Raw genomic sequence first — 15,436 nt, forward strand, 5'->3', positions numbered from 1 at the left:
GGCTGGCCGCCCCTGGGCTTCGCAGAAACTGTGGCGAAATAGATAACAGCTCAGCGACGAAGGGCGAACTGTGTTTTGAATGAATCCCAAGTCTGCATGTAGCTCCGATTCGTCGTGAATACCAACTTATCATATTGCTCGCATTACGCCTGGCTCTTCACGGAGGGGAAATTGACTGTGATGATCAATCTAGGAGCGGCGTCTTACAGAGGGGCTGCTAACGCATGAACCAAGTTAAGGGAATAAATCTGATCTGACACAGACCTTGAGGGAATTCATCGAGGTATCAATATTTCCTACAATTTCTGTGGCGCGGTGCTGGCTTCGCAGTTCCATCTACCGCCTCTCCTCAATCACTCGAGTGAGTCTTCATCGGTTTACGGGTTGTGAGAAGTCGAAGGGATAACACCATCTTTGTAGCGCGTATATACCTAGTAAGGAAAATCAATCGCTGATGGGATTTTCTCTTGTTTGTTTTAAGTGGAAATGAACGGTTTACACTGTAAAGATGGGTTGGTATTTGCATCGGACATTGTGAATTTATCATAACTATTTAAATTATGTGTTTCGCCCTCAATGTTCATTCATAGTCAGTAGGCCTATGAATGTTAACAGCAAACTGCATTATTTAATGCAGATGAAAGAAAATTTTGGATACAGTTATGGAAATGGACTTGGAGGGATGACATGCTATTAACTTGCAGCTTTCGGGTCATGGAAGTAATTGTTTTCCGACGAAATGTGCAGGGCGGGAAGCAATGCGGAGGAATTCAATGGGAGTAGAGGAGGTTTACTACACTCCAAGAATCTCATGAGACATATTTTCTACACTGGCAATCAGAGCATTTATTTGGGGCGCCATGTTTTGTTAGAGGGGCTAACAGATGATTTCGTATACACGGGAGAACCACATAGAGAATTTCCATATTGGATTAGTGCATTCATCTCGCGTTAAATCCGACAGCACACACGATAAAGCACAGTGCCGCTGTTTAGCTTTTCTGGTTCGTTGTTGTTATTATTATTATTTTTTTTTTTTTGGGGGGGGGGAGGCTCACATTCATGCAATGCGTGCTCACGGCGAAGCCTTTTACGCTTGTTACATAAATGTGAACATGACCGTGCTAAACGCCATGAGCATAATTGTTTCAAACCCGTCTCGATGTTGCGTGGGCTGTACCACATTGTGCAACGCCGCTACATTCCAAATCAGAACTGCGGATTATTGTGTCACTTCGTATTGGTTTGACAAGGTACTTCTAGTCATTTTCTGACTTCATGCGATTAATAATAAGATCTAGTTGAAAGCTTCAGGCTCAATAGCTATCATGTATGCGGATAATGATTTCATACATTACAGTATTATGCAATTTTATAAAATCACGATGATGCGCAGTAAATTGCACAATAATTATTTATGATATTGAACGGACATGGAAATAGAGCATGTTCCTTTCCTTTCATCATGCATTCTGAATGTGCTGTGCTGTCCGCTTTGTTACCTACCTTATTATGTACTTCATTTCTTCCCGAGATATACCGAGCAAGAAAAAGGGTCAATGCGAATTTCCCAGGGGCTTCCCACCGAGTTCCGACACCTATTCTCTCTAGTGAAAAAAAAAAAAGATTGAGAACACAATTCAAAAGAGGAGCGCCTTTCAGAACTCGCCAGCAAGGTGCGAACGGCTGAACACCGACCGTCAGATCCCAACTATCAAAAGAGCTCACATTCTGAGGTATATGTTGTATGGTTCTTTTATCGTTTTGTGCACGTCATGTATGCAGGCTCGAGTCCCTTTCAAGCTGAATAGTACCTGGAGACGAGTGCTTTTGCTGTACATTCTGACCAAAACTTATTTAGGGCGTCACTGTGGGTCTCTTTCCTCACTCTCCTGTACATACATTGATTCCGGTTGATCTGCATCAAGGTAGTACATGTATGCTTTTGTTGCCATCAAATTTTTGTCATAATTATTATCACTCATAATGATATGACGTGATGAATTCTTTTGCCACAATTTTCTTTCCATCTTGTCTTTTTGTTTGTTTTGTTTTCTTATGTTTTGAAGGAAATGGAGCCAAATACTACGTTATCAAATTATTAGTTGTGTCAGTGTGCGTGTGTGTATGTGTGTTCGCTACAGGCAAGAAAGACATGTAAAACATGTTTTCTTACCCGATGCTCGACGAAGATACCTATAATGTATTCACGTTATTATTTGTTGCGTTTCAAATGGAGCTAACTGTGCATGGTCAAGATTAATTGGGATCTGTAATTACTCCTGAAACACGCAACTTTTTTCTATTTTTTTTTCTTTCTTAATTCCAGTCAGAGCGTTTTAACGGTCTGCTGGCTCTGTAGGCAGGTTTTCTGTGTAATGGGATACAACCTATCCACACCTCATGTATAATCGCCATATTCATGGATGGGTAGAACGGCAGGTGCATATTGTAAGCCCACAACGTACGAGAGTAGTTGGTCATTCTCTTGTGGCTTGGGTAGTGATAATACATGCGTACCCTTTCAACTCGTGTTTTGGGGTTTTTGTTTTGTTTTGTTCAACTGTTTTTTTTTTCTCCGTTCTTTCCGTATGGTTCTCATTCGATTAGGGGTTATGTCAGATGTGATGAGAGCGATTACGATCGAAATGTTTTGTGAAATAAAGAGAATTGATTTGTATCATGGAGTTACTGCGTACCCTTGATTTTAAAGTGAACATTGAAAGTGGTAATTTCTTTTTCATAGAAGTTTTTTTTTTTCGTACGTTACAAATTACTCGAATCATCTGCGCGATATGAGTGCTGGACTGAATATTTATCTAGCTTTGATTGCCGTCGGTGCTGTCTGTTCTGTAGGGCCTATACGGCTGCGAGATTTCCAAATTTCGTGGCATGAAACCGAGTCTGCTCAAAGCAGCGAAGTGTTGATTCGCTTATGAATGCACGGAACAAGACATGGATTGCCAAGCGCACCTTTTTTTGTCTGTTCCCGAGAGAGAAATCAACCAATTTAAAAAGAAGAAGAAGATAATCAAGAAACGCGAGACAAAATACAGAGATTGTCTGAGAAGAGTAAAGCTACAAACATCTAAACCTTGGGTGCGCTAGCCACTGTTACTGACGAGGCCAGTTAACAAAGTCCCTTACTAAGGCTTTAGGTCACAATGAATAACAATGGAACTTCATAGCGAAAGATGGAAAAATCATACAAACGAGAGGTCATTCCTCGGAACAGAACATAGGCTTGCCAAACACAATCGTTCCCTTTTCCCTTTAAGTTATAGGATCATTGAGGGCAAGCTCGAAGAATATTTTGTAATTATTATGGTGCTACAATTATCTGCACTGCATTTGTGCTGGTATATATAAACCCTTTGTCGAGCTCTGCCAGTAAAACCTTCGCTCTTTCTTTCTGGCGTTTGGAAGCCGTTTTATACAGTGACCTCCGTTGAAATCAATCACTGAATACCATGGGGTTTTAGCCACCTTAGTTTATAGTCTGGGTCGTCAAGTACGGATAGAGTGCTCATCTTAAAAGAAACCCTAACACTGCAGTAGGTCATCATCCTTGATATTTTGCTTAACCCTCGTCTGTGTACTTTGAATGTCGATTGGCCCAGAAAACAACATTTACAGCGTTGTACACACACCGTCAAAGGTCCCTGGTATGTAGAGGGTTAAAAAGCTATACAAATGATGTATGTAAGGCAATTGAACCCACTGGCAGTATCTTGATAAATCCCATGAATGATACAGTACACTTTATGAAGAGAATATTAAGGTGTACTCTGCATTGCAGATGGTATCATTGTCGCCCATATTATTCTTTATCGTATTTCTTTAGTAATATAAGAAAAAAAAACAGACCCAGGATGCATTATACATATGCATAGATGTCTGTGACGAAACATGCAGTATAGGCCTACTACAAATTTCCCATAAATAGCATGTTCCCAAATCATTGAATCGATCAAAAGCTTGACCATTAAGCCTTCATCTTATGTTTCATAGCCCCTTTGCACGTTCACTATACATCAAACAATGTGTTATTTTCGTACAAGTGTTTGATGAGGGTAAAGCTAAAAAAATGCCTTTTGTCAATGCACAGAATTTAACTCAAATAGGGCCTACGGATGGACTTCAAGTGTTGGTGAAAACGACCCTCTCGAAAGTCTCAAGATACTTTCACTCACAAGGTCATCATCAATTTGCAAATTTCTTGATAATTTCTGGATGGAAATTGCTTTCTACATTTTTTTTTTACTCCAACGCCCAAGATACTTGCTCGTCCAACATGACTGTATCGTTTCAGAGATCCCATCAAAGCGCAAATACCTCAGCGTCGTGGTAACTCACATAACAACCGTATAGGCCTAGCCGTCTACTTATGGTTGTGTGTGACGCAGATCAGAGCTGTGTTCCAAAGTACAACGGTAGATACACTGTATTAGGCATAACGAGCTTTGATGTTGTGTCTCTAGACCCGTGCTGACATTAGTTAGTTGCCATGGTATCAACACATTTCCCTCACATCGATCCTTCGTGTGTGGTGTGCACAGTGGTCAACAGAATCTAGATGGTATTAATAATGTGTGTGAGCAATTCGATTTCAGATCGACACTTTCAAGGTTATAGGATTATTCACTTGTGTCGGTTTAAGAAATGCATAGTGATCTTTTCATTGATTTCTTTGGACTGTTTTACATTAGAGTAAGGAATATACTTTAGCAGAAGATGACGGGAACAACCCTGTTTCATATTCATGTACCCCCACCTCTCATTTAAGAACGGCTTTCTAAGAATTTATCGACATGACAATCGTGCGGATAGCAAGAAGTGACGTACTAACACAGACTCTTGTTTTATACAGTATGCAGGTCTGCAATAATCGTATATCGATCAGGTTCTACTACAGCTAAAGACGACATTTTATGACTACTTAAAGTGACAAAAAAATGCCCAAAAAGTGGAAACAAAGTTAGAGGGAAACAGAACATCGGAACTTTTTTCAGTCGTATAACACTCTTTAAAGACGACAGAGAAACCCGTATCTACATAATTTGAGAATATGACACTAGTATGCTAACGGTGTAAAAATAATGTCTGAATATAATCGTAATGTGCATGTTACATGGACAGTAAAGAAAACAAAATATCTTAAATCTCTTTTTTTTTCCTTAAGTAGATTTCAATTACCCGCTATACCTCGTCTGTGTCACTGCGATTTTGAATATGAATTTGGTATGTGTTTTATCTCGGCACATGCTTGAATTCGTTTGTATAACTCATCTCAAAATATGGAAAATGTATTTTCTGAGATTCCATGTAGAAATTATGCCACGTCCTTAATCTTATATCATTATTGTTGTTTCGTTAATGTAGATTCTGTTCTGGCAGTCGTAAGCACAACCGAATTTCACCATGAGTCTGGCATCGGTGCTAGATGCTATCGATAAGCACAACATCGAGTTCGTCCGCATGGAGATCTCCGACGTGTACGGCATCGCTCGCTCGAGAACGATTCCCGCCCGCCACGTCGAGAGGACGGCGAGGTCGGGTCTGTTCATGCCAATGGCCACGTACGCCTTCGACCCGGCCGGTTCTTGCGCCGACGAGTACGGATGCGGACTGTGTCGCGAGGTCGGCTACGGTGACGTCCTCATGTTCCCAGACTTCACAACATTCCAGGTGTTGCCGTGGTGTGAGAACACAGCGCGCATATTGATGGAACCCGTCGTCGATGGCAAGCCATTCATGGTCGATCCTCGCCTCATTGCCCGGAATCAGCTGCAACAACTGGAGGAAATGGGGTACTCCCTCCTGTCAGCCCACGAATACGAGTTCTACGTCGTCGACACAGAAACGCGGAAACCCCTAACGAAGGACGCAAATTTGTTGTCGACGCTACGGACATACACGGACACGAAACTGCTTCACCAAATGATGCGGGATCTACCGAAGGTCGGGGTGGACATCGAGAGCGCGGAAGGTGAAGGAGGTGCCGGACAGCTTGAAATTACTTATCGGCCCTCCTTCGGCCTGCGTGCGGGAGATAACGCTCACACATATAAGTTATCCGTTAAGGAGATAGCTCGGCAGCACGGCTACATGGCGTCCTTTATGTCCAAACCTTGGCTCGACAGAAGCGGGTGCTCCTCCCACTTCTGTCACTCGCTCTGGGACTCGACGACAAAGGAACCCCTCCTCTACGACCCCGACAGTCCCACGAGACTCTCTGAAGTGGGGCAACACTGGCTTGCTGGACTTATCGAGCACGCTCCCGCGCTTACGATTTTGGCCTCTCCCACAGTCAACTGTCTCAGGCGAATTAAACCGAATACATTTGCTCCCATCAACGCGACGTGGGGCGTCGACAACCGTACGACGGCGATGCGGGTTAAGTTCAATGGGCCGAGAGGAACGTACGTTGAAAACCGCATCGGTGCCAGCGGCAGCAATCCCTACCTCCTTCTAGCCGGCACCGTCATAGCAGGAATGGACGGCATAAGGAAAGGGCTCTCGCTCCCTCCTGAGAACCCGGGAAGCGCTTATGACGCCGATACGCTTCCCGCGGGAACGAGAGAACTCCCGACAAATCTGGAGGCAGCAATGGAAGCACTGGTTTCGGACGAAGTAATGAGAGAAGCGCTTGGACCCGGGTTCATAAAGTGCTTCTTCGCCATGAAGCGAAAGGAGCTGGATGAATCGCTCCAGGCCACTGCCAATAAGGATGAAAACTGGGAGCGTAATATGTTCTTTGAGTATCTTTGAGTCAGAGACGATGGCAACTTTCGCCACGCAACTATGGTTTGACGGTCCACTTGCTCAGTGAACTCAGTGGAATTGAATGATTTATCATAATTGAAATGGTTGATATGAAACATTCCATTTTACATTAACAAAGTAAAGATGTGTATGCCCAAACTGTACTCTTAGCCCTTATGCTGCCTGAGTGTTGTTTCTTGATGTGTTGATGGCCGAACTAGTCGATAGGCAAACCTGAAATATGACTGGAATCGTCTAGTTTTTTCAATTAAACTGGGCATATAATGGCCAGATTTTTAAAGTCAGTGAATTGAAGAGATGCATACAAGGTAAGAGAAGAAAAAAGAAGAGGCACAGTGCATATTACGTAATATGCTCCAGCTCGCTAACAGGAAAGGGCGTTTTTTTTTATTTTGACATCTGTTGTCCAATTACTTCAAGTGTATCAGAGCCAGCTAAGCTCGGATTCATCGTCTATTCTCGACATAGCACAAATGTATATAATGAATGTAGAGATTATCATTGGATGGTCACGTGTTTAATTCTACTTATAAATGTCCAGAGTGACCAGTCACTCCTATCTCATGTTGTTTCCGTATCGTAGTCATGCTATGTATTTTTCTTTGTGTCCGATCATGACGCAGACAAATTGTTTTAAAGACACTCATTGGCATGGTGGGGATATATTCTACTTGGAGTTGAATATTTCTACTTTTTTTTTACTCTACACCATGCCGTCAAGTTTCGTACAATATCCACACTCAAGACAATAAGACAATTGTACTGAACTGAATTACGCTGTCTTTCCTCGCACAAACTTACGACGGTAGCACACTTATTATTTCTACCTCTATATAATGTTTGTGAATGCTCTCTCTCTCTCTCTCTCTCTCTCTCTTGTCGAATTGGTATATACTCGCTTTCCAAGCGTTATAAAACCAAGATAAAATCAAATGGATCCGTCCGAACTGGATGTTCTTTCAATGTCTTCTTTCTTATATATACATTGACACACACTCTGTAACTCTTGCAACATTCGACTAATGCAGTTACGTATTGCCGCAGCAGGGTCAACATCTGATCAACCGTGACTATTGAAGTCGTTGTAGTTGTTTAACTGTAAATCTGGTCACTTGCAATATTCGCAAAGTTCTTTGTGAAATGGCACCGCATTTGATCAGACGGGCACAGTCATTTTCTGCAATCGCCTCGTTTGGTGAGTTAGAGTTGTAACGCAAAGAAATCCTGCAGAGAACTTAGAGTACATCGATGGAAGGGCGCCCTCATGTGGAGCAAACTTCTCTGTTCCAGTCGAATTTGTATGACACCTTTCATGTTTATCTTTAAAGGAGACCTCCAGATGATTTTTAGATTTTTACATTTGAACAACTATAAATTAGTTATGAGGGCAGAGTTTCAGAATTTGTGATAATTGGGATGAAGAATAAGAATAATTTCAACATTTAGAACAAATTGCAATGAACAAGGATGATGACATGGCAGAGTCACCATAAGAATGCATGAGTTGGGTCTCAACGAAGCAGAACAAAAGAAGAAGGCATGCATAAATTATACACAGGTGAACTCGCAAGCAAGCGGTATTGTAATGGAATTACACTGCTACATTTCTGAAATATGTGAACCTCCTATGTCATCATCCTTGTTCAGTGTAATTTGTTTAAGGTTTTTCAAAGTATTGTTTTTCTGCTCAAGAACAACAATAAATTCCACAAATCTATACATGGAGTTGTTGATTTATGTACTACATGATGTGAAATTATGAAAATCGTCTGGAATGTCCCTTTAAGTCGACATTGTTTTTGTACCTACAGTGTCCATGACCAGCCAATCGAAATGACGCACAATTAGGTCGTGTGCAATATCCTCTTCAGATTCAGTGTTGTTTTCCAGTTTCTAAAACCGAACGAGCTAATCAAAATTATTTTTTGTGTAATTGAAACAAAAGCGTGAAATATGTATGCTTCTGTGTCAACTGCATAACGTAACCCTTAGAAGTGACTGAAATAAAAAAAAAACCAAGAGCCGATATGTACATTTCACCTGTTTGTATTGTTCATGCACCAGGTCATGCATTCCACTCTGTGAATAACCACAACCACCTGTTTATGATCGATATCAAAGACCTAAGAAATACATGTTGACTTGTCTTGATCTAGAATTACCTGATCATCATTTAGTTGACCAACTAAAACCCCGTTTTAACAGAGCCTTTCAAACCAGAGTTATCGCGACAACGTCCGGGCAATTTCTTTTTTTACCCTGCCTTCTAAAACGGTCTCTGCAAAATTTTACTTGGACGTTGTCGCTGTATTACATTTGCCAAATTCTACCCTAGCCAGCTAGGGTAATTACCCCGACATTTCCCCGACAACCCTTCTGTTGAAATAATGTTGCTCTCTTCTCTATTTTCTTCAGATTACTTGTAAACGCTCACAAAAACAAACACAAAAACCTCCAAAGCAAGATTCTTCCAATGACCTCACCCATTAATCACTACTAAAGTACTACGACTACGAAATACACGTGTACAATTATCAAAAGACATTGGAACGTGCATGCTTCTATTTTACTAATTGACATGATACACTCTATGGTATCATGCAAGTTATGCTCAGTCTAGGGGAAGATGCATTTAATGTCTTTTTTAGCCATATCAGTAGGCCTATCTTTACCAATGATTGACAGAAGATGTCACCAACAGAATCTTGGTCTGGAAGGTTTATTTAGGACGTATAGGGCCTACAAGTAATCTGAAGAAAAATAGTAGAAATTTGATCATATAATGTAGGCAACATAATTATTTAGATTGTTTTTTTGCCTCATAACTGATCAGGGTATTATGAGCTAATACGATTCAAAATTCATTTGCATTGCGTAGTCCCTTTAAATCGAGAAATATTCGTTTGTCAACTCGGCACTGCTCGTGTGGCTACAGTCTTGTCATGTGATGTGTTTTCGACCAGTGACAAGAGATATAGATTCAAAGGGCGCACAAATAGGTCGTGTGTAATACCCTCTAATAATTCATCAATGTTTTCCAACTTATGAAACCAAACCAGCTAACCAAATGTTTTTGGCAATACATGTATTTTGTAGTCGGAAACGAAAGCGTAAATTGTGCATGCTTCTTACAAGCAGGACGCACCTGTATCAACTGCATAACTTTACCTTTAGAAGTGACTGGGGAAAAAAGAGCATGCACATTTCACTTGGTTTGTACACATGCACCAGGTCATGCATTCCACTCGGTGAAGAAAAAAACCGCAACCACCTGTTCGTGATCGATATCAATGATATCTTGAGGTAAAATGCACATGGTTTTTAGATGTGTGGTACGCGTTTGTCCAGAACAAAACATGGTCGCCCCCACACTCTTGATTTTATTACCTTGGTTTCATTATGAATGTCGTAAAGCATCACCCATTATCGATTTTCGATACATGTATAATCCCTCTGTTCTATTGGTAAATATCAAGACTAAACTGTTCAAAATGAACCACTCGACAAAGCTTGATACTTGTTACTAACATTTGACACAACTGATGTGCGCATGTGCGGAGGACTAATATTTAAGTGTGGACTTATATTTTTAAAACACTGTTGACTATGATATGTTTACCTTTATCGGCTGGTAACAAATGAAATCAATGTATATGTAATGTATATTGCTCAATATTGTGCTGCATCTCAGTACAGATAGATAGACATGGGCTCTTGGAATGTGTATATTTAGGAGATAGCAAATTTGTACAAATATTTATTGCACAATGACTGTAAAAGTATAATTTGTAGCACTTGCTAAACTTCGTCTTGGAATGAATGTAAGATGCACTGCTATTGATTTAGCCGCATGTAAAATTTAAAAGGGAATGAATACCCTTCAAATTGTAGCATCGTGTTATGTATAGTTTGACTGGAAAACAGGTGCTGCATAATTCTGGGTGTGGACATCATTTTCTTTTTATCAAGAACTCCAACAACTTTCCTGACGAAGAGATCAATAAGCATAGGAATAAAGTAATAATCAAATAATTACCGACCTGCTTCCGTTTACCTTTACAGGACGGCAGAATGCATCGTCCGTAACAGTGGGACAACATACATGCCCGGTACTCTGTTAGGATCATGTTTCCAATTCCGAGACCTGAATGTAATGTATGTTACAATGGACAGATATGATAATTTCTGTTGTTCGAAGGTTTGCATGGTGAAGTAAATGTTGGAGAGAGGTTTGCGACATCACCATGTATATACGTAGTTTCTCTCTCCCACAGCAACCCCCCCCCCCTTAACTTTCTTAGCTTCCATTCCTCCTTTTCTTTCCTTTCTCTTACACTATAGTTTCATATATCCTCAACTTATCTCTTTCCTTCCTGATTTTGACCTCCTTCCGTTGTTTCGATTCGGCGTTCCATAATCCACATCGTTCACTTACTTCGCTTCACTCCCTTGGTTTTGTGATACATCGGTCGAAATTTTATTTCTACTTCACTTCTCTCTCTTATCTCCATGATTTTAGAACCTTCAACTTCTCCCTCTTTCACCTCCTTTCTGTTTCATATTCCTCCTCCTCCTATGTCGCTTAATTTCCCTCCTCAACTCTCCTCTTTCTAGCCTCTTCTTCTGCCAAGCAACGATCCCTACAAGGACTACGTACATTATGGTGTTTACCACAAACCTCTCTCCCTTGGATACTGCAATTTCTTTGTGTGGTTTAAATAACAACTCCGAAACGTTGCACATTCTGCAGACAAGACGCACTTGCATGTGGCAAGTCGTTAAACAGAAAGAAACAGACCAAATATGAGAATAAACTGTGAAATTGAATATTACTTGCCAGGATTCGTGTTCTAGCAATGTTTGTTTACTCCTTCTTGTAACAGACTTCTGAAAGTTGTTAAATATCTTGGACCATTGCATTTTGTTTTTGTACTCAGAGATGTTGAATTGGATTTTCGAAATACTAAGTCATGTGTAAATTGTGTGTTTTGTATCTTGTGATAATTTCAGAGTGTATCGATAAGCTAAATGTTTGCTTACTTTATACATTTTGTACGTTTATACCACACGGCATGATTACTTTGGTTAATAATAATAGATTTGCGCTATAATAACACGTGTTTATTGTGATTTATCTTCGTGTATGTACCAACAACTTTCGTATTGGACAAACACTTTGCGATAGGTAACTGCTCGTAGGTGCAAGTTACTTCCAGGGGGGTGTTTCATGAAACTTTTTGTCGGTGATTTACACCGACAACTGTTAAAAGCTACTGAAATTCTTGCGTCTGATTGGCTGATAGCAAATTTGTCGGTGAAAACCTCCGACGAACTCGTTGATGAAATGCCCCCCTGGTTGAACACTACATTATACCGCTAAACTGTGATAACTAATGGACACTATAGTAACCCTCATTTGAAAACCTATATGGTGGGATCTAATCATGAAACAGGTTGTTGATACCAAGACGCCCTCTGTAGTTTATATATATATGGCATCGGTATACACGAAGGCTGTCCAGAGCCTAGAAGTATTCGGATCCAGAGTGATCATTGTAGTACTCGGATGTTTCACAACTCACAACGTCCCAAAAGAAAGGCAAATTGGGAAAAGAGACTTGCCAAAGAGAGAAGCTGTTTGATAGAATATTGGAAGCACACGATTCAGACCTCTAGTTAATACAATGTATCTATAGGTGAAAAGAATACAGTACAAATGTACTACCCCCAAGCTCTTACATGACCAATAAAATGCCATCCGTACAGGAGATCACGTCGGTAAACGGAAAAGCTATCGCAAGAGCTCATATCATGCTGTTTGTTAGTGGTGATACTGGTAGTTTACTCTGATCTTTGTCGAAGTTTGATGATAGATTATACAGCGTAGATTGGAAGTTTACCGAGAGGAATGTGATATAATGGTTGTATGCATGAAAGATACATATTGTGAGTCGATGTGGAGGTGTAGTGTATAAGATGGGTGTCAGTGTCATAAACGTGACGCACTGATCTCTATAGACGTGATTACAGGGGTGTAAAGATTATGCAAGGGTCGGTGTTATGATATGTGGTTGTTAGCGCGTAAAGATTTTGTGATTATCGTCGGTTTTATGATGGTGAAGCTATTTGAGTGTAAATAATTATTATCATGTTGTATTAGTTGTCAGTGTTGTGATATCTTGGGGTGGTTGTAGAGGGTAGAGAGATTGGAGAGGTGATTCGATGTGTTGGTGCTGGTGTTAGTCTATAATGATGACAAGGCTGTGGCAAAGGTGTACAGATATCATGATTTTTGCGCCGCCAATTATTTCGAGTATTATAACATCAGCCGGCCGCGGTCCGAGGACCCTGGGGAGTACGTTGGTATATGCACATGATTGTGTTTTCCACATTCTTCAAAATCTGAAAACATATTATCATTGCATTTTCTTCTCTTCTGTTTATGTTAACTTCTTATTTTCCTTCCCCCATTCATCACCCCCCCAACACACACACACACACACACACACACACACACACACACACACACACACACACACACACACAAACGCACTGAAATCACAGAGAGGTGGTTATCTATAGTTCGCGTGAACTTCTCCCTCGACCCAATCAGAGGGAGCTGTCTCATGCAATACGGTGCAATCACCCGATCCAGACTCGATATCACATAAGGAACGTCGGGCCGTCGTCTGATTATTCTGTCAGGCCTTTTCAAAATCACCCCTATATATTCTTTTGAAAAGGACCAATTGTCGGGATTTATAAGAAACATTACACGTATTTTGAAATAACTTGAAAAACTGAGTTATTGGAACTCCTATGCGTTCTGAGGCGAAAATCCATTTTACGGAAATCAACTATAGGCCTATATTCAATAGCTATTTTCATAGGTTCCTACACCTCCTTGATTATAGTACAGACTTAGAAATCATAGGAATAGCTTGTTTTTAAAGTGTTTTTAGAAGTCGGCTTGTGTTAGGGTGTATAGGTGACTGATATAAATTTTGGCTTGTTATCAAGAGGGATCATCAGTAAGGTGTTGAAAAGCATTATGATCGTGATTCATTCTGATATCTTTTAAATTCATCGTGATTGACAGAAAAGCAGTGTCCAGCAAGATTTCTAACCAGAATTTCCCACGACTGTATACATTACCCTTAGGCCTATATTTCACGTTACCATTTAGTTGCTTCGTTAATCCTTTCCAAATTCTCCATTCATCACGACTATTAAAAGGGAATGTAAACCAAATGATATGCATGTACGTGAATGAGGAAATATTAGAACACACATCAGCAAATTCTGAGGAAACTCGAAACTACATTTTAAGACGTCACACATTGATGAGAAAAGTATAGGTTTCCCGGCCAATTTCGCACTTTTGTCAGTCCATTTGATAAAAGGTTCATTCAATTTAGCGAAAATCCTCGTCACTGCACATTCTGTCATTCAAAATTGCAACTTGTTCGTTCAATTTAGCACTTCGATCAATGAAATTCGCACATTTGCCTTTCGAATTCGTAAAACGGACATTCAAATTGGCACGTGCTCTTCAGTCATTCAAATTAGCCAGCACTGGCGGAAAATAGTATTTCAGTCATTCAATTTCGCGTATGGGCAGTCAAATTCCAAACATGTTCATTCAAATTGGCGTAATGTTATTTCTATTTTGAAAAGGTGAGAACCGTAATTTATGCGTATTTAAATGTGAATTTTTGTTTCATCCACACACTGTTAAGTATATAGTAAAGGTATCTTTTACCCTAAATAACTCAAGTTTGTTGTTCTGTAACGCCCTCTTCTTTCATACATGTTATCAGAACTATACATGCACCAGTACCATAGATCACTTCACTTTCTTATGTCCAGTCATGGCAGCACGAGTTAGATACAGGCGTATATCTCAAGAAGACATGGAAAGAATCATAGAAGCATTTGAGGGTAATAACCTTGACAAATTGATGGCTAGAGCTGATCCAAGAACTTTATTCCTAATGATGATTAACGCAATATAGCACCCACCAAATGAAAATAATGAAACATACAGATGAAAGAAATAATCACGATGTAAATTGAAACCTCCTTCTACTAACTAATGTCAAAACAAACTTAGAATTAATGTATCTGTGAATGAAATAATGCTATCGAGCATCATAAACACATACACATATTTTGAAAGTATAATGTTGCAAAGGTGATATCAGAATATATGAATACGAAAATATGAAATATTATGATGCTTGCAAACAATACCTATGATAAATGGAAATGAAAAAAAAAAGGAATAGCAGCATAAACGTTTCTGCTAAATTGACTGCAGTAAATGTGAAATTGGATGCCCAAGAATGAATTCGAATGAACGAGTGCAGCGTGTACGTGATCACGTGACTATATCATGCTAAATTGAATAAACGATTTGCGAAATGGTGCTTGTCTTACGAATTTGAACTGAAAAAGTGCTGATTCGAATGATGTTAAAGGTAATTTGAATGCTCCAAAATGAATTTGAATGAAAAGATTATAAAATTGAAATATCGATCATGCCATCTAGGCTAAATCGTGCTAAATTGAATGCAGCAATTTGAAATTGGACTAAGTGCGAAATTGGCCGGGAAAACCTATATTACATAGAGATGATTCCACAAAACTT

At 40.0% G+C, this 15,436-nt stretch overlaps 1 protein-coding gene across 1 annotated transcript; it reads left to right on the plus strand.

Moving 5' to 3' along the window:
- The first annotated feature begins 5,421 nt into the window (after positions 1-5,421).
- Positions 5,422-6,771, plus strand: LOC139736379 (lengsin-like). The gene has a single exon (XM_071647134.1). The coding sequence runs from the start codon at positions 5,422-5,424 to the stop codon at positions 6,769-6,771; it is 1,350 nt and encodes a 449-aa protein (XP_071503235.1).
- The last annotated feature ends 8,665 nt before the right edge of the window (positions 6,772-15,436 follow it).

This window comes from Diadema antillarum, unplaced genomic scaffold (assembly GCF_040938485.1).
Source record: "Diadema antillarum isolate AM-2024a unplaced genomic scaffold, OU_Dant_1.0 seq00000642_RagTag, whole genome shotgun sequence".
Classification (NCBI taxonomy): Eukaryota; Metazoa; Echinodermata; class Echinoidea; order Diadematoida; family Diadematidae; genus Diadema; species Diadema antillarum.

What these genes read in the sequence shown, in the direction of transcription:
- LOC139736379 (XM_071647134.1), top strand. Translation starts at nt 5,422, where the DNA reads ATGAGTCTGGCATCGGTGCTAGATGCTATCGATAAGCACAACATCGAG.